Source organism: Leuresthes tenuis, unplaced genomic scaffold, assembly GCF_036924035.1.
Source record: "Leuresthes tenuis unplaced genomic scaffold, fLeuTen1.0.hap1 SCAF_13, whole genome shotgun sequence".
NCBI lineage: Eukaryota > Metazoa > Chordata > Actinopteri > Atheriniformes > Atherinopsidae > Leuresthes > Leuresthes tenuis.
In genome coordinates, this window is record NW_027325367.1 from 16,724,066 (window position 1) to 16,748,199 (window position 24,134).

General features: G+C 42.3%; 1 protein-coding gene across 1 annotated transcript; it reads left to right on the top strand.

Moving 5' to 3' along the window:
* Nucleotides 1-1,455: 1,455 nt before the first annotated feature.
* On the top strand, nt 1,456-23,278 carry LOC140267452 (mitogen-activated protein kinase-binding protein 1-like). Its single transcript, XM_072362724.1, has 33 exons — nt 1,456-1,557; nt 2,579-2,670; nt 4,795-4,857; nt 4,972-5,029; nt 6,280-6,450; nt 7,406-7,543; nt 7,769-7,951; nt 8,356-8,516; nt 8,730-8,919; nt 10,417-10,560; nt 10,656-10,843; nt 10,923-11,014; nt 11,107-11,232; nt 11,654-11,724; nt 13,864-13,985; nt 14,065-14,140; nt 14,236-14,347; nt 14,474-14,537; nt 15,294-15,404; nt 15,556-15,728; nt 15,964-16,001; nt 16,212-16,406; nt 16,507-16,631; nt 16,742-16,881; nt 17,531-17,722; nt 18,018-18,084; nt 18,903-19,052; nt 19,568-19,734; nt 20,027-20,662; nt 20,764-20,851; nt 21,054-21,124; nt 22,031-22,116; nt 22,803-23,278. The coding sequence occupies exons 1-33, from the start codon at nt 1,456-1,458 to the stop codon at nt 23,040-23,042; spliced, it is 4,632 nt and encodes a 1,543-aa protein (XP_072218825.1). The 3' UTR covers nt 23,043-23,278.
* Nucleotides 23,279-24,134: the final 856 nt, after the last annotated feature.

Genomic DNA, 24,134 nt, shown 5'->3' on the forward strand with positions numbered 1-24,134 from the left:
CTGTTGTTTAATCAAGCCAAAACAACTTAAGCACGCTGGACTAATTGAGTTAAAGCGAACATCACGTCCACGCTGATAAGTTACTTTGTGAAAAAAAACATGCCTTCAGAGGAAATGTTTCCAAATTCTCAATATTTCAGCTTTTATTAGAGATGCTGTCTTGTAATGCTGCTTGTGTTTTTAAATGGGTGACGGGTCTGGACTGCAGGCAGGACAGTTCAGCACCTGAACTCTTCATATAGGGCCCTGGTATTTTAATATGTGCAAAATGTAGTTTGAGTGTTGGTCCAAACACTGTATAAGACATTTTTATTGTGCCTTCCCACATTTAAATAACTCCTTTGACCTTGACGGATGCTGGCTTTAGAACTGTGTGCTCATGAGAAGCAGCACTAAAGAATTGAAATTTTGATTAATGAGACAAAACTTTTTTTTTTTTTTTTGGCTTAGCTTCAGTTTATCTTAAAAGAACAGAGGCCCAGTTTTAGGTTTTAGGCGCTATTACAAATTTCTCCTGTTTTCCACACCCTTCTGTTTTGCATTCTTACAGGTAAGGTAGGTTCCTCTTTGCTCTTTGGGACCAAGCTGGGGGTTTAAAGTTTACTGTTCCCAACAGAAAGAAGGGCACCCTGTAAAATCAATGTGTTGGGTCCAAGGTGAGGGTGGGAAGACTTTAAATTGAACCTAAACTAAATATAGAGACTATCTGTTCAATTACAATAGCTTTCAGAAGTGTTACTGAGCCCATGCAATGATTTCCAGTTTTTTATTTACTGTAAAAGGCTGTAAATTATTGCGCATTAAGGCTGCACAAAGAGTGAAGCGCGTTTTGGTGAACGCTGTGATCTGTTAAAGCGGTGGTTACTTCAAAAATTTAACATAATTTAAAATGAGTTCACACTAAATTGAGGAAATTCCACAGGTTAGCAACCTCTAACGTGCACTATCTCGAAATTGCTTTAAGTCGCCAAATTAGTAGCCAAACACAGAGATGTGGCTTTCAGGTATCCGCCACCCAGGATTGGCCCCTGTGTCTTTAATCCTATTAAATCAGTTTGCGCAGCAAATGCAATCATTGATGCAATCATGAGACCGGGGCACGTTCGGGATTTAAACGTTGATGTCAAACGGGCCCACCTTTTTCTTTCCTTGTCTGCGCAAAAACAGCAGCACTGAGGCGCCGGGTGCAGAAGTGTGGAGAGGCTGAGGCAGCACAGCAGGGGACAGCGCACAGGGGAAAAAACTCTAAACCCACTCAAGAGATTAGTGTCCACATGTCCCGGCAGCGGAAGCACCGCCCGACTTTGTAAAGCTGCGTAATTTGTCTCTGGAAGTGGTTCGGAGTAGGATCACTTTGGTCAGACTTTGTGCAACGTTCCGCTCTCTCTTTGGCTTCACTGCCTCTGTGGACGACCAGCGGTCCCCTGGGGTCAGTGCCTCAAGGCTGAGGACAAAATGCCAGGCGATGGATTCACCATTAAAAGTCGCATCAGGAATTTGCTGCGTTCTCCATCGATCAAGAGCAAGAAGAGCATCAAAGAAAACCTCACCAGCAAGGTAGGAACTATTCCTCCCCCTTCATTAAAAACAGCCACATTAAAAAGCTCAATTCTGCTGGATACTGGCATCTGTAATGTTGGCTTTGGTCTAAATATAAAGAGATTTAAAGAAAATGGTGGAGATGGCTAAGAACTTTCAGTGGTTACCATAATAACTACGATAAGTAATAAGTGCCATGTTGAAATGTTTTGCCCAACCTGGCAACCCAAAATGAGTTAATTCTCATGATTTATAACTCATCTACTCACACTTTAAGTAAATCATTTGTTACAACCTTTGGTGTTCTTTAATTTATTATATTTTTGAATGGCCTTACATATATTGCTTTACTCAGTCATTAATTGTTTGCTGGATCTATTGCGTGTGTTGCATGTGTGTCAGTAGGACAACGCTCACTCCGCTGAATTCATTATGTTCTAAATCACAGTGACAGCAGCTGCTTCATAATTCCTAAGACAGACAGACAACGAGACTTGCCAAGCCAGCTGTCACGTCTTCTGTTTCAGGCCAAACATGATCATTCATCAAGTACCCTTTACACCTGAAAAATCAATGAAAACCATTACAATTGATTTATGTTTGTTTTCTGTCATGAAAAATCCGGGAAGCATCTGACTTGCATGCCAGCAAAGAGTGTTATCTCTGCTCGTGTGCAACAATCAAGTGACTTGTGGAGAAGTAATGACTGAAGCCCAGAGCACAACAAAATGCCTCCAAAACACAGCAACTTTTGTACAAAAGTACAATACAAATATAACAGAGGACTGTTATTCATTTAGTCCTTTTCGTTCCCCGAAATGTTTTCTAAAATTTGGTGTGTTTTTGATTTTGTGGGTATGTTTCATTAGAACTTCGAGCCGTCAAACGTGTTCATTCGTTACACGTCTGAACACCCGGTCAACATTTGTGTTTAATTCGTTGACGAGGACAGTTGGACGGTGGATTCTGTTTCTATCCGTCTGCTCCCTCAACAGTTCCTCAATCTTCAAAGTGAAATCCCCGTGTTGTGTCTCTACAGGTGACTTTAGAGAAGGTGCTGGGCATCACCGCGTCTGGAAACAGCGGACTGGCCTGTGATCCCAGATCTGGACTCGTGGCCTATCCTGCAGGGTAAGATGAATGACACTATTTACACACCATTATCGCATCATCTACCCTTTGACTTATCAGCACTTCACACAGTCCCAGCTCCCTTATCATATCTATGTGTGCAAATTTCCGCGTGTGAGTGTTATCTGTGCACCATCTCAGAGGAACTAAGGAGGAGAACTCTGTGGGGTTTCTTCATCACAGGAGCTCCAAAGCTCTTTATCCCCTCCTCAGGGAGGCTTTCTTTGACTGTGATGTAATGAGCTACAGAGTGCTGTGCAGTATTATTAATTTTGTGCAAACAATGACACTAGCTGTGCTAGCCTTCTTAGTGTAGAGTGGTTGTACAGTTGTGATGCTCAGGACCTGCAGAATAAAGCATAGTTTAATAACAAGCACAGTGGGTCCTATGACTCTGTAGCACAATCTATCTGCTTTTGTATTTGTTTTAAATCTTCTGGCAAATCTGTGTTATTACTAAGAGGGGAAATAGCTGAAAAGAAAACAAGTCTGAGCTGTTGTGTTCGAGGAGTGATTCATGCTTGTACAAGGAGTGCTGGCACGAGCCCCGTACTGTACATAGGTGGTGTGTGCGTGCATCTGGTTGTGTTTGTCATTTTTAGCGAGCTTCATACTTCCCAAATAGTGCACAGTCTGGCAAACCTCCCGCTGTCCCCATTTAAATCTGTACAAGCTGTTTTAGATGGTATGTAGTGTCCTGGCACAGAACTCAAGAACTAACGGTTCAGTAACAGGTGGCTGTAGCTCAGGTGGAGGAGCAGTCGTCTGCCAATTGGAAGCTCGTGGTTTGATGCTCAGCTTCCTCAAACCACATGGCGAAGTGTCTTTGGGAAGACACTGAGAACCATTTTGACGCCAACACGACCGTCTGTGTGTGATGGAGAGAAAAAGCAAATGTAGCCTGTAACAATGTATGGACGTACCGTGCGAATGGGTGGATGAATGGGTGAATGAGTGGGTGAATGCTGCTGGCAGCGTAAAAGTGCTTTGAGTGAAAAGTGCTATACAAGCAGTCCACAGTCCATTCAGGTGGACTGTAGATCTGTGTGATGCCCATGAACAAAGTGCAAAGAGGAAGTTCTTTTAACAGGAACCTTTATGATATCTGGATGATTTGAATATGGAAAGGAAACACTAAAAGAAACTGTGTGCAAATGATGGAGGTAAAGATTATTTTGTTTTCTTTACAGTTTGCCTTTTTTTTGGTCATTTTCAGGATGTTGCTTTTAGGTTTAGACAAAAAAGAATAGTCGTGTGTTTTGGAAAATATACCTAATTTGCCCTTCTGCCAAGAGTTAGATGAGCAGTTCTGATTAAAGGGTCAGTTGGAAGCTGGCACCAGCAGCTGCTTATAGCATAGCTTAGGACATCCTGCATAGCATACATTTTGGAAGCTTAGTTCAAAAGTAACTCTGCCTACCAGCCCTTCCCAAACCAAAAATGAAAGTTTCCACAAGAAAGTGTAATCAGCATTTATTTCCAAATATGTTGCACTATTCTGTCAATATATACGTTCATATATGTCTTTTGACTGACCTCCACTGACATTTGGTCAAAGTACACAAAGTAAACTCTTCTATACACTTGGTATTATAGTTATTTGACAGGTAGTTTTATGACAAAGATATATCATTATGGGTCAAACCAGTGGTTTCCAAACTTTTTTGCTTCGGAATTCTCTGCTACAAAGCAGCAACTTGGCCAGTTGTTAACAACTCCAACAAACCACTTATCCAGACCACTTACTTTCCGAAATTTCTATTATTCTAAATTTTGACACCATGATGTCACATATTTTCCCATAACATGTGTATTGCTCCTAAATTCCTAATGAATATGTGTTATTTGCCTGTATGATCCCCATTAATGATGTTAGTGTTGATGATACTTAATCAGTCACTTCCTTATCCCCTTGTCCCATCAAAGTTTAAACATAAGATTATGTGATGAATTATTCATTTCATCATTCATTTAATGAAGTTAATCACTTTCAACGACTTGGCAACATGACACAAAACACACAGTGGGAAATTGTTAGCGCGGGTCATTTATTTACGTGTAGATTCCCAGATGTGTTCCAAATCAGTTGTTTATGTCTCTGTCATTTTTCATTTCCATTTCTAGATGTGTGGTGGTCTTGCTGAACCCCAAAAAGAGCAGACAGTACCACATTATCAACACTTCGAGGTGAGTCACACACGAACGCATTCTGCATTTAAACAGAGCAACATGAAACTGTAAAAATGAATCATAATTTGATTCATACTGAGATGCTGTTCTTTTTTTGTCTCACTTTAACAGAAAAGCTATCACCGCTCTGTCCTTCTCGCCGGATGGGAAGTACTTGGTGACGGGAGAGGTGAGCCACCTCACTGTCAGTTTTTCCATTCTTTGTTGCTTCTCCAAGGATTTTGCTCTTGCCCTTGAAGGTCGTTGTCTCAGCAGGATTGGTATTTCTAATGAGAAGGATTTAAATGTTTACCAGAGTATTTTGTGAATTAGATTTGAACAGGCTGCGGTTGTGCAAGGTATTAGGAGATAGAAGCATCTTGGCTTTTTGCAGAATGCCGTGTCAGTGGTGATCCTGCAGTTTTCAGCCTGTTTTAGCCTCGCCCCTTTAGGACGTCCAAGTTTTGTCGTGTCACAGTTTGATGTGTCTTGCCAGTGACTCGTCTTTACTCAGTTGTAGTTACAACACGGGCCTCAACACAACATGCCACCTTAATCCGCCCCAGCCGATGAAAGCCGATTAAAGACTTCTCTGTGTAAGTGGGCACGCAGCGGTTGTCATGACTGCGGAGAGCAAAGTTCAAAAGATCAAACACGCCAACTGAATTCCAAAGTTTGTAGCTTCCCACTAGAGATACTTGGAGTTATGGAACTTGCTTTCTGTTATGTTGGGAAATCTTCAGATATTCATTAAGGTTGTTTTTTTTTAGTGAGCATCAAAGTTCTATGTGTACCTGCTGTTCTCTGTTATCAAAGCTGAGAGCATCACAGCTCTGATAGTGGATTTTATTTAAGCCTTTAAAGTGTTGAAGATATTTCTGAGTGGATTATCTGATGTCTCCCTCACACTCACTCATTCATCGAACGCCGGCTGATTCGCATACAAAGACGGGCTGACAACAGACTTGCTATCTGTTTTTTATTGCTCTTTTTATTTCTTTCTGTCGTCTTTTGTATGCAGCTCTGACTTTAGTTCAGTGCCATCCATATTCAACGTCCTTCAGACAGCCCGTCCTCGTACTCGCTGCCTGCAGCAGAAGTTATTTTGCCACAGAAGATACTGCACAAATAGCCTGCTGACCTTTTGATCCCGTGGAGGGAATAATGTGTGCAGGTCAAGCGACAGATAACTGTTTTCAGTCAGAGGATAGGGAGGATAATCTCTTAGAGAGCTGGATAGACCGGAGGGATGGGTGATCGCTGTCCTATGTGTTGACAGTTCCAGTAGATTTCCAGACCAGACTAAAAAAAAAAAGATAAATAGAACATACACATTGTGGGGGATACATATGCAGTGATGCATATAAGCATGAAAAAGAGTGAGCAATTTTCTCTCAATTCACACCGTCTAATCCTTCATCCCTGTTTCCTTTTCATCAGAGCGGTCACCTACCTGCAGTGAGGCTGTGGGATGTTGCGGAGAGAAGGCAGGTGGCAGAGCTCCAGAGGCACAAATATGGCGTGTCCTGTGTGGCTTTTTCTCCCAACGGCAAATACATAGTCAGCGTGGGAAACCAGCATGACATGATGGTGAACGTCTGGGCATGGAAGGTTTGTTTCATTTTAGAGTTCTGCAGTAGGCTTAACATGCTGTTATCCCGATAACCTATATTATTGAACATATTCAGGGGTTTTAAAAAGGCTATTTAGTCTTTCTAGATTCAGAAATATAAGGACAGATATGCGCTTGGTCTACGAGACTCTGGTCAGTTTGACATTTCTGTCACTCAGAAGTGTCAAAACTTCAAAAACATGTCAATGCAGGAGGCAAGAGATGATTTGCAAACTTTTAAAATCTAAATAAAGTATTAAAGATATCCAGCTAACATATTATTAGCAATGATAATAAGAGGAAAACATATGTCTATTCAAACTTTAATCAAGTAATGTGCATAAAGAATGAAGAATAAATCATACATTTGGATGACTTATTTCTTTATTATACAGAATTTTAATTGACATTAAATTATTTACAGACATATTTGGAATCAGACAGTAGTTCATGGCCCACTTTAATAGATTATTAGCTCTTGTACGCTCTCACATGAAAAAGACGTGTCGAGACAAATCTGACATTTTGACTACAATGGCGCGTCAGCTAATTGCCTACATTACCCAAAGGAATCATTGGCACTGAAAACATTAGCACATAAATTGCCACAAAGCATATTGGGTTTAGATGACATAAGACTGAAGGTCTGTAAATATTCTGTTTCATTAAATAGATTAATAGGATACCTAAAAGTATGAAAGAAATAAAGAAATTAGCTAAAATGCTAAGCTAGCTGTTATCTTCAGCATACAAACCCAAGAGTGATAACAATCTTTTCATCTTACACTTACCTAGAAAGTCATAGTTAAGTTATACCTGTGACTCAAGTCAGTATTTGACAATTCTGAACAGAAATGGAATGTTTTCGTGGTAAAATTGGATAGTAACGACATTGAGCTCTGAAACAGCACTGTGAATCTTTGCAAAACCCGTGTCTGTGTTGTTCTCTTGCAGAAAGATGTAATCGTGGCTGCAAACAAGGTGTCCAGCAAAGTGACAGGTGTGTCATTCTCTGAGGACAGCTCCTACTTTGTAACCGTTGGAAACCGGCACATCAAGTTCTGGTATCTGGACCACTGTAAGGCCAACAAGGTATGAAAGCAGGCTGCAGTTTGTGGCTTTTACAGAGTTTTGAGCCAGTTATGTAAGTTGTACATTTCCCCTTTGCTTCATTACTGCTCAGAAGCATTAAAACAATGTTCCTATTGTTTCATATTTACAAATAATGTAGCAAATAGAACATATCAGCTGCACACTTAATAGCGATAACCACTTCAGTCTTTAGAGATTTACCAGCTAACCCTCTGTGGTATGCAGGCCAGGGCACCTGTGCCTCTGCTGGGCCGCTCCGGGCTGCTGGGAGAGCTGAGGAACAACTTCTTCTGTGATGTGGCTTGTGGGCGGGGCTCTAAATCTGACTCCACCTTCTGCATAACCTCCTCTGGGCTGTTGTGTGAGTTTAACAGCAGGAGGACATTGGACAAGTGGGTGGATCTACGGGTGAGTGACAGAGATGTCTTGGACTTTTTAAGTGACATCACTGTTAATCCTGGGAAGTTCTATACAACCAAATAGAGGGGATGTCAGTGGTGTGTTATTCCATTCAAATAAATGCTGTCTATTTAAGCTAAATGGTCAGATTCAAGCCTTTCCTAAATTCAAGAGATGAGTATCCATCTTTGATGCTTAATCACGAGGTGAACATGAAAGTGGGCTGGTCCCGCTCCTGCCTTCTGCCAGAGGATTAAAAAGACTTAGCAGGAAGTACAAGTACAGGACGTATCTGGAAGTATTCCAAAACTATTCTGTTGTATTTGCATTTGTAAGTACAAGTGTTAAGAATATCATTTACAGGGATTTTTCATCGAAACAATGTTCTTGTTGTGTTACGCCCTGCCTTGTAGACGGGCGTGGCCCAGTCCCTGTCTCTGTCTGAAGATATGATCTTCTGCGGTTGTGCTGATGGAACGATGCGAGCCTTCAGCCCCGCTGACTTGCACTTTGTTTGCACGCTTCCGCGGCCGCACCCCGTGGGCTCCGACATCTCTGCCTTCACAGAGGCCAGGTGAGGAAGAGCTCAGGAGCAACACAGCCTTCAGTTGGCAGCAATCCACAGCACGATCAAATCTATGACTATTTATAGAGCCACTTGTCTCAAGTGCTTTCTGTCTAAATCGCTCCTCAGTGCTTTTTCTTAAGAAAGCTGGAGATGAAATGCATTTCTGTTCTTTTATGTTCCACGGCCTTTACAAATTCATTTCAACCTTTCTCTCTACAGCCATCTATTTAACACCAAGGCGGATACCCGTTACCCAGACGCGATTGCTCTTACCTATGACCCTGTGAGCTGTTGGCTCAGCTGTGTGTACAGTGACCACAGTCTGTATGTGTGGGATGTGAGAGATGTGCACAGGGTGGGGAAGGTGCACTCTGCCCTCTTCCACGCTGCATGTGTCTGGGACTTGGAGGTAAGGACTTACAGGAAGAGAAGTGATTGTGTAACACCTCGTTAAGACCTGGCACGCATTCTCTTACTTATGTGCATCAGAATTTACTCCAGAGTTTTCATTTCTATGAATGAGAAAAAGAAGGCGGTGAGTGCTACATATCAGAATCGCGTCATTCGTTTAGTTAGAGCTCTGCATCGTAGAATTTACATTTTGAAGCTGTGGGTTAGTGTTCAGGGTAATGGAGCCTAGGCATTTATGCAGTGGTGAACAAATATTGTTACCATGTACAGTTATGCAAGTAAAAGATTATTCCCAAAGCAAATAAAGTTAGAGATGATCTGATAATACTGGTCTAATAATACTTGTTAAGACTTGTTAAAAGTCCAAAAGACATCATCTGTAATAGCACAGGGATGCATCAGTATCCATGAAGGTTTTCCCTGGAGATAATTGGTTATTTTAGCAGGACAATGCCAGACCTCATTCTGCGCAATTTGCCATCGCCTCACAGACACAGAATGTGTGTGCTTGACTGGCCAGCCTGCAGCCCAGATCTGTCTCCTATTTGAATGTATGATGCATTATGAAAAGGAAAATCAGACAACAACAACTGTGTACTGTTGAGAAGATTAAATCTTGTATTTAGCAGATTCTTCTGAAAAACGTCAACAATTAGGATCCTCGGTTCCCAAATTATTGAAAATTTAATGACAAGGAAGGCTGGTGTAACACCATGATAAACAAGAAGGATTTTTTTGTTTGTATGTTGCCGCCATCAAATTCGAGATTATTTGAAATTAAGTTGACTGGAGAGCCCGAAACTAATTCATTTACAGTCGTGCGTGTGTTAAATCAAGCTTCAGACAAAACATTGTAGAAAAAATCTGAGCTTTTCAGGAACTGGATTTCCAGCTCTGTGAGATATTTTGGCTGCTTTTCCTGCACCGCTCATCTTAGGTCAGTCCACAGATTTTCAGTGAAAAAAACTCTCTCTTGAGCTCATCTATAAGTCACCTCTATTTTAACTTTTGTTTTGGACCGTTGTTGTTGAGACCATCCTCTTTTCATCTTCAGCTTTTGCACTTCTGGTGAGATGTTTTCAGTCAGAACAAGTTTGTATTTGATTTATAGATTATTTCTGACACCAGGGAAATGTTCCCCCTGCTACTGGCAGCACTTTGTTTCACGGTTTGAGAGGTGGTTCGTTTCATTTACCAATTGTTGCAAAATTTGACCTGCAAACTGCTTTTTTTCCCTTTTTTTTTGCAGCCACAATGTTCTTTTCAAACTTTATGACTTGTTTTCAAAATGCATTGATGATACACAAGTGAAAAGCGGACGCTTTGAGGAGCCCTTGGCTGCTAATTGTTGGTTCAATGAGGAGTTATCTTGTGCCTAAGATCATAGAAACTAAAATGTGCAGCTGCCTGTGGGTGTATGTGTCATTGTCAGTCCTTACACTGTAAAGATTAATAGCCTAATGAAACGTTCCCTGAACTGGTCAACCTTCCTCAGATGTTTCCAGATGTTCCTGGGGAAATGGTTGCGGGTCCCTCATCGGGTACATTCCTCACTTGTTCAGCTGATAACACCATAAGACTGTGGCACACAGATGACTGGACGCAGTCTCACGTTCATTCTCGGAACATCCTCAGCAGCGTGAGTTTGCTCTTTTCTTCGAACAGAAGGGTTAACATTTCAAGAACTGTTCTCTCTGTGATGGACTATTTCACCATCATTCATTTGCTTTGCAGGATCTCTTGAATATTATCTACGTAGATGGGAACACAGCGGCTTTGCTGGATTCCGAATGTACTACACATGGGAATGCAGACAAGTCGGGGGATGCGCAGACAGCAGAAATCAGGACAGGCATCAGAACCATCTGTGTTAGTCCAGATGGCAAACACCTGGCATCTGGAGACCGCAATGGGATGCTGAGGTAATGCAAGAAGTCACAAATAGAGAGACTGATGGGCTCGAGTGACCTCATTTCTGAAATATGAATTCATATTTTGCAGGGTTCATGACCTCAGCAGCATGGAGGAGATTCTGAAAGTGGAGGCCCACGATACTGAGATCCTCTGTCTCGAATACAGTAAACCAGACACAGGTTTGTGTGTGTGTGTGTGTGTGTGCATGTGTTAGTCTCGTTAATTACAGCTTGCTTTAAGACTATCTCCGCATTGGCTGTGCATGTGATAGGTCTGAAGCTGCTGGCCACAGCGAGCAGGGACCGTCTGATCCACGTCCTGAACGCTGGCGACGACTACGGTCTGGTGCAGACGCTCGACGAGCACTCTTCATCCATAACAGCCGTCCGCTTTGCTGGTGAGGCACTTGAGTCGTCTGACAGCTAATCTTTTCTTAATCCTGGCTCTCACCTCCACTCGGTCTCACATGAAGTCCCTCTTTAGCTTGATCACAGAACTGACTGTCACTCCACGTGTAGTCAGGCGGAGTTTTCTTTGCATTATTGAACATAGTCTTTTCTATTAGTCTTTTTCCCACTTTCAGCTAAAATGTTCCCATCAGCTCCTGTTACTGATTTCTAATTTAATCTGTGATTTGCGATGCTTCACTAGTTTATCTCGCGAATGTTAAATGGATTGTAAATTATTATTGAACACCAGCAATGGCATGTAGATGAGAAGCAGCAGGGTATTTGTTTGCCTAATTAGTTGGGGTTTATCATGTCTGCCTAAATAGCCGATGATTAAGTGGATTCTTTTTGTTGTTGTTGTTTTTTTAGCCAATGACAACAAGGTGAGGATGATCAGCTGTGGGGCTGACAAAAGCATCTATTTCCACACAGCCCACAAGGTAAATTTATCTTTTGTCAAATGTGTCGAATGAGATGCAGTTAACTCGCACAAATATACGACAAATCTCAGTAACTGAGAATCTCCTGCTCTGGAATCAGAATTAACTGTGTGTGTTGACTACCGAATATGAAGCTGTAACCGGAGCACAGTGAGAATATGCATTTTTCTTGCTATTTCCGAGTATTTGATAAACAAAACAGTCTCACTGGGCGCAAGTATGTGAAACCGCACATCACAAAAGTGGTGAACAAATGATTTTCTTTTAGGGCCACTTCAGTACTTGGGACTAAAATTCTTCATCATTTCCTCTAAAATGGGACTTGGCTGCACAGAAGTCCCACTTCTATCATTTTAACTACCTGTTTAAAGAAGAAGAAGAAGAAAAAGAAAACGAAAGCATCGTGCTTGAGTTCCTCTGTTATTGCTTCTGCTTACAAGAGCTGATTTGTGTTCAAAGTCCCCAAAGTTGCAACATTCTTCTTGTTAAAAATAAGACATAATTCAGGCCACTGCTGGAACTCAGAACATTTCCCAAAACACAATAAACAATGGCTTGTTAGTCTTGTTAGGAAAACTTCTCCTCAGCATCCAGACGTTTAGAAAGTTGCTGCTATATGTTGGAGCTCGGGCAGAGCTTAAATGAGCATCTTCTGTGCTGCTTTTTTAACATGCTCTGTGTTTTCAAAGATCCTAAATTAAATATAATGGTTAATCATTATGGCTGTGTCTTTAAGAAGATGATGATGATGATGATGATGACTGATGATGTTAGTTAAACATGGAATTTCCATGGTTTGAACTACATAAACCATTTGATTTCCTGTAGCTCACATTCATTCTGCCAGACTTCAACAGCAATAATTCAACTCTCAATTATCTGGTTGTATAGATCAGGTTTGCTCTTGCAAACACACTTTCCTTTGTGTCTTCATGTATGTAAGTGATCTAAAATGTTAGTTATGTTCTGTGTTAGACATTTGGATATAAAACAAGAAAGAACTTTCAATTCTAAAGTTTCACATAGTGGGACGTCATAAGGAATGATTATCTGGTACTTACCAGGTCTCAAAAAGAGGTAAATACAACCTCAGATAAAGGCAAATTTTGGCCCACTCTTCTTTACAACGTTGCCTAACATCCTAGAGGTTTTTCAGATATTTCTTTTGGCACAGCTCTCTTCACGTCTCCCCACAGCATTTCAATCAGGCTGACTGGACCATTGCAACACTTTTATTCTTTTCTTTTTCAGTCATTCTGTTGTAGATTCACTGCTCTGTCTGGGAACATTTTCTTGTTTCATGAACCAACTTCAGCCAAGCTTTAGCTGTCAGACAGATGGCCTCAGATTTGATTCTAGAATACTTTGGTGTTCAGAGGAGTTCATGATGGACTCAAGGATTGCACGGTGCCCAAATCGTCAGCTCTCCACTTCTGTGTTTGACAGCTGGTGTGAGGTGTTTGTGCTGATATGCTGTGTTTGGTTTTCTCCTAACATGACGCTGTGTATTATGACCAAACAGCTCCACTTTGATCTCGTCTGTCCAAAGGACATTGTTCCAGAAGTCTTGTGGTTTGTTCAGGTGTAACTGTGGAAACCTCAGCTGTGCAGCCATGTTCTTTTTAGAGAGGAGAGGGTTTTTCTCCTGGCAGCCCTTCCAGACAAGTCACACTTGTTCAGTCTTTTTCTAATTGAACTGTCATTAACCTTAAAGGGGAACTCCGGTATTTTTAAACCTAGACCTTATTTCTGGCATGAAATACGTTTATCTACTTACTGAGAACAGTTTGGCGTGTTCCCCTTTAACATTAAAGTAGCTAGCTGAGGCCTGTAGAGAATGAGATGTAGCTCTTGGGTTTACAGGTTCTCCAAGCATTGCACCGTCTGATCTTGGTGGAGGAAGCAGGGAAGGCGTACTTAGTTTTTCACACTTCTTCTGCATTTTCACGTAATTTTTGTTCAATTAATGACACAGATTGTCATGTGCTGTTGTTCATCTCTGGTTATATTTGCCAAATTGTAAGACTCATAAAGGACCAGATGCTTTTTTAAACTCCTGATGCATGAAATCTTATAATTGAAAGCTGCATATCTATTATTTTATATTGTGTTTCAGTTAGCACTTCTTTGTTTCTGCAGACTGAAAGGGGAACTGAGTTCAGGCGTTCTCACCACACGGTGAGGAAAACAACACTTTATGACATGGGTGTAGACGCCACCTCCAAGTACGCAGCTGTTGCCTGTCAGGACCGCTGCATCAGGTGAGTGTGTGTGCATGCATGTGTGCGTGTTTTTGCAGAGGCTCATATGGTTGACACTTTGTTTTCCTTCTGAATGCAGGATTTTCAACATCAGCAGTGGAAAACAGAAAAAGCTCTACAAAGGATCACTGAGTGAAGATGGCAGCTTGCTCAGGGTAACATTCCTCTCCACACGCCATGCACAAGAGACCTTTATCTTCCTAAACATGCACTTCAAGAACTGAAGAACTCTTGTGTTTATATCCGACAGGTTCAGGTCGATCCCTCGGGTCAATATGTGGCTACCAGCTGCTCCGATAAAAACATCAGCATCTTTGACTTCTACACCGGGGAGTGTGTCGCCACTATGTTTGGACATTCTGGTAACATCACAAGCACACACACACACACCTTACATGTAATTAAAATGAGCTATGGATCAATTCTACTTGTTGCCCTGGCAACATGATGTACAGTAACTCACAAGCCTTTTTTGTTTTGTTTTACAGAAATCGCCACTGGGATCAAGTTTACCAATGACTGCAAGTATTTGATCTCTGTATCAGGAGACAGGTGAGAAGCTTTTACGTTTAGGCTGTACGTGATTCATTTAGACTCAGGACCCACTCATATCTGGCGTTAACATGGGTCTTGGTTGATCTTATTTATGAAAAACACTTCATTTGCCTTAAGACTGCCATTAATGTTGCCATTTTTGACCAATAGGGAGCAAGGGAGTTGAGTAGATAGCACTTTTAAAGTTGCTGAAGTGTTTTGACTGCTGAAAGAATGTGGCCCCATACAGCTCAGACTACCTAAAAGTGGTGTTGAGAAATCCAAATTCAATACATTCTCAATACATTCTGCTGGCATTTCTATATATTTTGAGAGTTGTATTATTCCGAGGCCCCAGTAGGGAAAAAAACCCTGCAACACCCCCCAGAAGTCAGTTTTCAAACTGGGAACGTCAGAATAACGTCATTCCCATTTCCAACTCACTTCTGAGGCAACGGAACGCAGCATCAGAGTTAATTATTTGAAATGGGAGCACATGGTAATGAGAGGCCCTCGAGTAAAAGCACGAGAAACATCCAGCGTTAAACATCAATACAATTCCCAGTGTTTTTTAACAAAAACTGAAAGTATTAGTTTTATTTGTGTAATCAGACCCAAACACCATCTAGACTGGTGTTCCACCCGTGTGGAAATGATCTTCAGCTTCGTCTTCAGAGGAAATTACTCTGGAAATGTATTTGCAGGCAGTTTCCTCCTTTGTGACGATGTAATGAAATCTTAAATATTTAACGCTTGCATGCTTTTATCTTTCAGCTGTGTCTTTGTTTGGCGACTTGCTCCAGAACTGACGATCAGCATGAGAGAGAGACTGTACCAGCTCCAACAGAACCCAAACGTACCACCCGGCAAGACCTCCAGACTCAGGTGACGACACACAACTGCTTATTCTCAACATTCACAATGGAACCTACAGCTGACGATCAAGAGCCCAGCTGGAGTACTCATGTCACATGTGTTTATGTGCTAATGCACACAGGACACTCCTCACTTTGACTCTCTCATTGTGTTGCTCTAGGCGGGAGGTGCATAGCGCTCCTATTCTGAGTGGTCTGTCCTCTGACAGTGAGCACGAGCACGAGGAGGAGGAGGAAGAGGAGGAGGACAGAGTGGAGAACGACGACGCCAAGGACCCCGATGACAACACAAGCACCGCTTCTTCTGACAGCAGCCACGGAGAGGAGGACACAGGTACTGCCTGATTATTAACAGCATGAGAATACAGATAAAAGTGGCACAGCAAGGGGAACCACGTAGGCAGTAGAGGGAAGTTTTCTTGCAGTCAGTGAGAGCATTTGCTCTGCTGCGCTGTCCCCGACATTTGACTTCACTGTCACTGCAGATAAATCTGACAAGTCACGTAGAAAGAAATCCCTTCTTGTAATGGTTAATAAAATTTAGTTTATTGTGCACCTTCTTCCAACAGGAGGCTCAGACGATGGGCAGGACTTCGAGCTGAGAAAGGTAGGACTGTTACAAGTTACTGTTACAATGGGAATAAACTGCAAGAGACATTGTCCTCACTTAACTAAAACCATCTCACTGACTTTTGCACTGCTTTCGCAGATGAATTTAGATACAGGTGTAGATTGTCAGTGGTGCTTTGGAAAATCTTTTCATAGCAAATAGATGAGGTGGAGAACCGTGAATATGTTCTTTGCGTTTCCTCTCCAGCATGAAGTCATCAGCCAGGTCATTCCTGACCCCACTAAGCGCCCGCGGAGGCGTTGGTCTCATCGTATGGGCTCGCTGGAGCTCATGGTTAAATCCATGCTGGATCTGAGGCAACTTGAGACCTTTGGTCACAAGAAAAATCCCAACTGTCCCCCTTGTGACCGAGAGAGACAGAGCACATCCAGCCTCAATGAGGTAAGTAGAGTGGAATGTCTGATGAGGAAGCGACGCATGTGGATCCATGTGTTTGAAATTTCATCGTTGAGTCATCTGTACTTATTTCCTGCCCCAGCAGTTAGAGGAGAGGCCCAGGAGGCACCGGGCGTGGCTCTCCTCACCTACCTCCAAGTGTGTCAAGGGAACCGATGGAGCTGTGTTCTTCCCTGAGGAAAATGAAGACGACTCAAGTCCACTGGATGGGTAATACCTCGACTACCACACAGGGTTTCACTGAGGCGATAACAGTGCTGCTTTTCTAACCTGCGCTGAATGTTCCTCATTGCTTTCATGTTGTCCCTTTCATACGCCAGTGATTACAGGGTAAAGGAGCAGCGCTGCAACGCACAGGGCCGCGCGATCCGCCTTGAGAGCCAAGACAGCCGCAGCCCGGACAGCGCTTGCTCGCTGGACTTTGACAGCAGGGAGTCCAGCCCGGATCGCGTTCCGGCTGGTAAGGTCGCACTCTGACAACGCATAGCTACAAAAAAGAGACGGTCGGTTAGGATAGTGTGCAGCTCAGACTGAAATGATTGAAAAGTACAATGTCGGTTTAGGAGATTCTCAGATCATCGCATTGTGTTGTCCTTTACGTTTTACTCCCATCCCAATTTGGTGATGTATTTGGAAAATAAGCAGATTTAATCCAGTCAGAAGTGAAACTTATGCAAACGAGCGGCGCTTTATTGCTTTCATTGTGGGCTTTTCTTGCTGCAGCTCACAGGAATTACAGAATTACAAATGAAAGATCCAAGTCACATTTGCATGCTCTATTTTCTCTGTCTACGTTTCTGTTTGAGTTTACACATTTTTCCTGTGTTGAGTGCAGGATTCTAAATTAAAAGCTCCAACTTTCTTGAAAGCTCTGATATCTCCTCAACGTACAGTAGAGCTGAAACACGCTGAGAGGGATTTGAGCACACAGAAAGGATTTTTTTTTTTTAGGTGATCAAAATAATCCCTTATTACTACCACGGCAGCCCCAGTGTCCAAGCTGGTGATTTGGCTGGTTATGGTTTATCTTTACCAACCTTTTGTATGTTGTAGATGTACAAAAGTCATACTTTTGCCTCAGCCTCACCTGATCCTCCTTTCACTTTCAGGCTGTGCAGATGTAGAATCTCTGAGTCAGCGCAGCTCTGATGAGGAGAATGAAGAGAAGGAGGAGGAGTGGAAGACGACAGTGGTGACGAGCATGGATGAGGCTCTGAGGACAGTGAACGCCCCTGCTGACTACAGTCCGGAAGACTTCCTCAAGCAGAACTTTGAGGCGCTGGCAGAGAGCTGTAGCACAGGTACGGCTCCACAAACGCTCGCTCGTACCTTTAAGTAGATAGTTAGAGATTTGGTGGAATACATTTATTCTTGATGAGAGCACAGATTCCACTCTAATGCTTGTACTCTTGGTGTCTGGATGTAGCGTGACAATGTTAAAGCTCACATAAGACTTTTATATCCCAGATTATCTTGTTATTTTCCCTCACATAGAAGACAGACAGGCACATTATTGATTCACTTCTTGGTTTCACTTCCACTTTCTGCTTCTGTCTCCATTTTCCTCTTTGTTGCTGTGCTGTTGTCCATCCGCAGCTGAGCAGAGTGGAGTTCCCAGGCTTAGTATGTCTTCACGCTTTCTGGCCAGAGGACATGATAACAGGTACTGCTGACCACTTCTGACTAGCATGAACTCACAGATATTATTATAAACCCATGGAGACACTGACATGCCGCTCAGCTAGCGATCTAGCCAAGCGATGGAAGTGGAATGTTTCATTTTTGCAATAAACATTCACAAGCATATCAAAATGTGAAACCCTTTGTGTTGTTTCATATACAGAGGAAACGTGCTTATTGGCTTTCTTTGTCAGAGAAAATAGAGTTCTCTTTCATCTTTTTATGCTAAATATTAACAAACAGTCTCCAGACCAGCAAACTGCCCAAACTTGTGCTTTTACAGAGGTGGTTCTCGCTTGTTGACGATCAGTTAATCAAGTGCATTTGATTAGCAGCACTCGGCAGCTACTTTTCCTCTTAATTGAAATTGAAGCAGTCAGGATGAACTGAGGTTTTCACGCTGCTTCTGCGCATTTTTATAAAGTAGGTAATGGAACAGCGGAATAATTCATTTGTTGTTGTTCATCTGAGGTTGGATTTAACTAAAGACAAGACAAGGCACGGACCAGATGAGTTTTTTATTTTATTTTCTGAACAAAAACACAAAACCTCAGAGTTTGAAAGTGGACGTGCTTTCTTTTACACATGACTGTACATCAAGCAGCTCTGTGCAAAGGACCAGCACCTCCAAAGCTCAGGAAATAACATGAAGTATCTTATTTAAGCAATACAGTTTAACAAAGGCTTCATATTTACCTCATAAACCTGAGGGTAGTATTGAGCAGATATCCATAAATGTACAAACGGTTTCGTTTGCAAATGAATTTCTCTAACTCTGTAGTGATTTATTTTTCTGTGTAGGACAGCGCTTCCGTTTGCTAAAGTGACTGGAAAGGAACAAACCAGCAACTCTGCAAAGCCTCCGGTGTCGAAAGTACGGCCCTTGATGGATGACAGGGCAAGCGGCAAAGCAGAGGACAAGATCCCTGTGTCTCACGGCAGGATCGAGAGGTAAGAAAAAAACGCAGACCAGTGCCTGAACAGGGTTCATTTTCAGAGAGGTTCTGCTAAAGTTTCAACCCCCCCAAAAAAAAGTTTCAGCCCATAATAGTAAAATGTGTCATAAAGTTAAAGAGTCAGTTTTGTGCTAATTTATTTGGTGATAATATAACTTTCTAAAAGAGTCGACTAAAAGAGGTTGACACTCTTCATTGTTTGGAAAAAGAAGACATTTTTCTCATACTTTGGATTAAATAATAACCTATAAATTCTTTGATCAAAATGTCCCAAACACGCCACAAGCTGGGCGGTGGCAAAAGGGTGACATGTTGATGTAATCAAGTAAAGGGACTACAAAACAAAGCATTTCAGGCTGATCAAGTGCAGCTCCCGTATGAGGGATTCCCTCGGGTGTGGCTTTGTGATATGGCAGACTTTTTACATGCATACAAAAAGGGAAAGAAAAGAGAAAGAAAAAATGGAATACAAAGCAATTAAGCCTCTAACGTTACTCTTTCCCTTCTCAGAAGGGCTCCCGAGAAAGACTCTCCTCCTAAACTGAGACCCCTGAAGAAGAAGACCACAGGGTCTCACCTGTGGAGGATGTCCAACCCTCAGCCTAAAGCTTCGGCCTTGCTGGACAGAACTGCTTGTTTGCAGAAGTCACACTCCGCACAGGACTTGGCCACAGACTGTACGTTTCCTTCACTTTTCCTTTTATATTTGTTGCCCTTTCTGTGATATGCTGCTCTGGCTTTGTATTGAAGTACATTCACTACATTAGGTGAATATTGTGATGCAGTTGCTCTACCTAAAGCACTGCATTTAAACATAATTTACCCTGCTTAGTTTACATTTTCCCTCATGTATGTCAAATTAATCAGTGTACTAACCATCAAAAAGAATTTGGCATATGTACGGTAATATAAGATACTGCTATTTACTTGGATGAAATTATATTGATCTCCTCATTTCTTTTTCTATAGCACCTCACTCCCCTGTGCCCTCTAGTGCCCAGAAGGAGTTATACACGAAACCTCAGCAGCTTTCTCTGCCTCATGATGCCCCCAAACCTTCCTTTCACTTTTCTTCGCCTTCCTCTGGGTCCCCACAGTCACCACAGTCACCCCTACCATGGGATTGCCTCAAGATAAAGTCCCAGCACTCTTACATGAACCCCACCGCCAGCTCCATGGCCAAAAGCAGCCGGTCCTCCTCCCTCGGGGACGATCTCCAGTCAGGGTCTCCTCCATGCTCCCCACGCTTCCCCAAAAGAAGAAAGTCATCTGAGGAGCTGGAGGTTGAGCCTCCCCTGCTCTCCTCATCTCCTGTCACCATTTTTCCGTGCTCAGTCTCATCGGCCTCGTCCTTCTTATCGAGCCCTCCATCAAACAGCCCCTCCCCTACTCCTCCTCATCTTACAGCAACAGTTTCTCCAGCTCGTTTTACTCCGAATGCTCCGCCCTCTCGCATCCCGCTTCCGAAGCAGCCTCTCAGCCCTCGCCGCAGCCTGTGCTTGGAGCTGAATCCGAGCTCGAGCTGGCCTGGAGGTGCAGCAGGGGCTTCCTCTCCGACATTAGACGCTGGGTGTGATGTCTCATCTTCCCCTGGAAAAATACAAGGTTAGGCAGGCAGATTTACTTTGTGGATGTGTCACATCCCTACGCAGCAAAACGACTAATTTGCTCTCTGCATGTTGTGGTTGTTTTGGTCTTGTTTGCAGCACGAAGCAGGCAGCTGTCTCTTGGTTCTGATCCTGTGCTGCCATGTTTGTTGCCTGTGAGGCAGAAAAGGGACTCTGTTTTTGACAGGTACAATGTCCCATTATTATAAACTTTAACTTTTAACAGATATATAAACTATGTCTTTTCCAGAGCAGAATGGTCTCATTAATGAAATGATTCCTGCAGCACAAATTCCCAGTCCTTTGTTTTTAATTCCAATCTGTTATTTTATCCACCAGGATTAGGATTACTACTGTAACTGACTTACATTTCTGACATTTATTCTCAGGGTCAAGGAGGATGGTCATGTGGCTAAAGAGTGCCCTCTGGTGCCAAAAGAGGCTTGGAGCCCACAGACAGGTTTGGCTTCTCAGAGCTCAAACGTACTTTACAATTTGCCAGTCTCTTTCTGGCTCACTTTCTGCTTTCTGCTTTGTCAGTCTTATGTTTCACATTAACATTGCTCCTCATTTAGAAACCCACGACCCAGAGATTAAGAGTGTCATGCTGAGCTAGCTGGGCTACGTGTTCTTTGCACTCTGTGGTCTCCTACTTGTATCATTCCACACAGACCATTTGTGTAGAATTTGCATATTCTATAGTCATGTCTCTTCAAGGGATTTACCCTTTTCACGCAGGCCTCGTGTCATCCGTCTTGTTTTTTTCTTGATTGAAGAGAAATGCAGTATTTTCATACATTAATCCTTACAAGTGACAGTCTATTATGTAACATTGAGCTAAAACACATTGTACAGTGCAGAGCCTTAGTTAAGAAAGCCCCACTGCACGCTACTTTATTCACTTTGCTTTCTAGCTCAGGAAATAACAGATCTAACAGATTTAAAAGGCTAAAGTGTACAGTAACTTACTTACAGTAACTTCAGCCTTGCTGCTGAATTTCTCTCCCTGCTGTTTCCTGGACAATAACTGCCTCTCAAAGGCAACACATTTCCTGTAATTCCAGTTCAGTTCTGAAGCCATAAATGCCATTAAAGTGATATCTAGTTCACATTTGTTCCCACTATGGTGTCCTGCTGTTGGACATAAGCTTTGAAATCCATTTTCTCAGTCTCACAGGTCACACAGTGACTCCTCTCCGGCTTTTTGGAGCAGCTCCTTTTCTATCATTTCTGCTTCTTCCTTTAATGCTCTTCAACCTTTCGCTTGCTGTTTAAAGCGCGCCCACTTCGCTTGTTAACAGCGTGTGTGATTTGCCACGTGTTGTGTTCTGCACTCGAGAGTCATTGTCTCCATCTCTTGCTGCAGATCACTCGGTCACCATGGAGATCTGCAGACAGGCTGTTGCCGATCTTCACAGCAGTCTGAGGAAAACCATCGTTCTGTACACAGCGGTCAGTGGGCGTGTGTCTGCAGTGTGTGTGACAGTGTTAAAAAAGGGAATAGATACTTTAAACGAAGATTTGAGTGAAATAACTGGAAATAAAGTTAGAATGGGGAGAAGGCCTGAAGCTAAATATTGGGCACCGTGGTCAGTCCTTAAGTATCACATCCCATTAAGAGTTTTTGTTACCAGTTTGTGACCGACTTCCAGTTCTGTTAGATTTGTTAGACTAGTGCTGTTAAAAGCTGGGGCTTAGGTAGCATACAAACTGAAACCACAGGAACCTTAGGCTCAAAGGAAAAATATTCATTGAGTGAATGTAACGAAAGTAAGAAATCAAGTGAGAAGTTGGTTTGGAAAAAGTTTAACAAGGAAATGAATACACTTAATTTGCTCTATATATTGAAAGGAATGTTTCAACTTTGTTCTTCATCTCGTAACTATTCCCAGAAAATTTTAACCGGGAGAGGTTTAACTTTTACACGCAAAGTTTCAGGGTCTTATTTTGTCTGATTAACTATCCAAAAACAAATAAATTCAAACTGCAAAGATAGATAAAAGCAATGATTTGTTTTGATATTGTATTTGTTCATAAACCTGCATCCAGACTTTCCACTAAAATCTGATAACCAGTTAAAAACCTGTCTGCCTGCATGCCCGGATTAGTGCCTTACTGTCTGTGTTCCCTAACAACAGTTACTCCAAGATGACCAAAATCCTGGTGAAGATAAACAGGAGATGAGGAGCGCCCTGTCGGAGGCCCTGTTCACCGTTAAGTCTGAACTGGACTCCCTGCCTCACCCCACCTCACAGTGCAAAGGACCTATTGGGGACCAAGGGGTCAAAGGTGAGGGTGACAAGGCCCTGGCTCTGCTGGAGCAGTACGCTGAGCTGCTGCTGAAGTCTGTGGAGAGGAAACTAGATACCAAGACCTGAAGCGATGGCTACATGCTTGTTAGCCCCATACGTTAAGAAGAGCCTGACTTGTGTAGAACCAATAGCACTGTGAGTTGCACTCGTTATTTGCACGATGATGACTTTTATGTATAGACTGAATGCTGATGAGATGTCTTTATATGGAGCGTCATGCACTGAAAAAATAATTAGCTTTTTAAAAAAGTTGCCATATTTTCTTGTTGCCATAGCTCTTTTTTTTGTCTGCGCTCCACTTTTTTTTAAGTCAAATGTCTTCAGTGTAATGAATTGCTAAATGTCAGAGGGAGAAACGACAGGCACGGAGATCGTGAAGCTACACGGACAGCAGAAGTAAAACAAGGAGAAATGACGAAGCTGACTGAAGACTGTTTGGGTTGCAGAGACTTTGTTACAGATGGTTCCATTTTGGTAATGATCTTTTTTAATCATATAGAAGCAGCCACTGTTCTCGTCAATGTGCCCAGTTTTCATTCATTTTGTTGATCAGGTTCATTTGGTTTGGAGATTTATACTAAAACGCTGAGGATCAAGCCAGTCTATGACACTCAGTTCGGGCTCTGGTGAACAGGCATTAGGACGTCTACTTGGAACCATGATCATCAATACAAATTTTTAGTCTGAACAGTTGAGCTATCTGCATTATCTGCTGCTTGTGTGGCTCTGCGATTAGAGATGAAGGGAAAAGCAGGTTGAAGTAGGAAACTTAAGGAAGTGAAGATCAAATGTGAGGATAGAAATGCTTATAATTAGCCAGACGTTTAGAGATATAACAAGTCTCAGATGTAGGATACAGGAAGATGTAAGCAATATTTAGTCGATCTCTGTCAGCCATGTAATTCATGTTTGTGTTGATAGTGTCCCCCTTGTTGCAAAGATAGCCAAAACTTTGGTGCAATAACTATGTCTGTGTATATGAATAATTTATTCTTGTTTATTTCTGTATATTTGAGCGAATTTGAAAATTTTATGTGCATTTTCTATTTCGCCGAGGGAGGTTTCCTCTGTGTTGCTGTCATGCAGTTTTAAGTTGCACTCTTTGAAATAAAATGTCTGAACACTGGACCTGATTCCTTGTCGATCACTTTATTTAAC

Bases quoted from the DNA above. Each gene is read 5' to 3' on its own strand.
- LOC140267452 (XM_072362724.1), top strand. From the start codon at position 1,456: ATGCCAGGCGATGGATTCACCATTAAAAGTCGCATCAGGAATTTGCTG. The intron at 1,558-2,578 runs GTAGGAACTATT...GTGTCTCTACAG, and splicing joins AAGAAAACCTCACCAGCAAG to GTGACTTTAGAGAAGGTGCT. The intron at 11,725-13,863 runs GTAAATTTATCT...TTGTTTCTGCAG, and splicing joins ATTTCCACACAGCCCACAAG to ACTGAAAGGGGAACTGAGTT.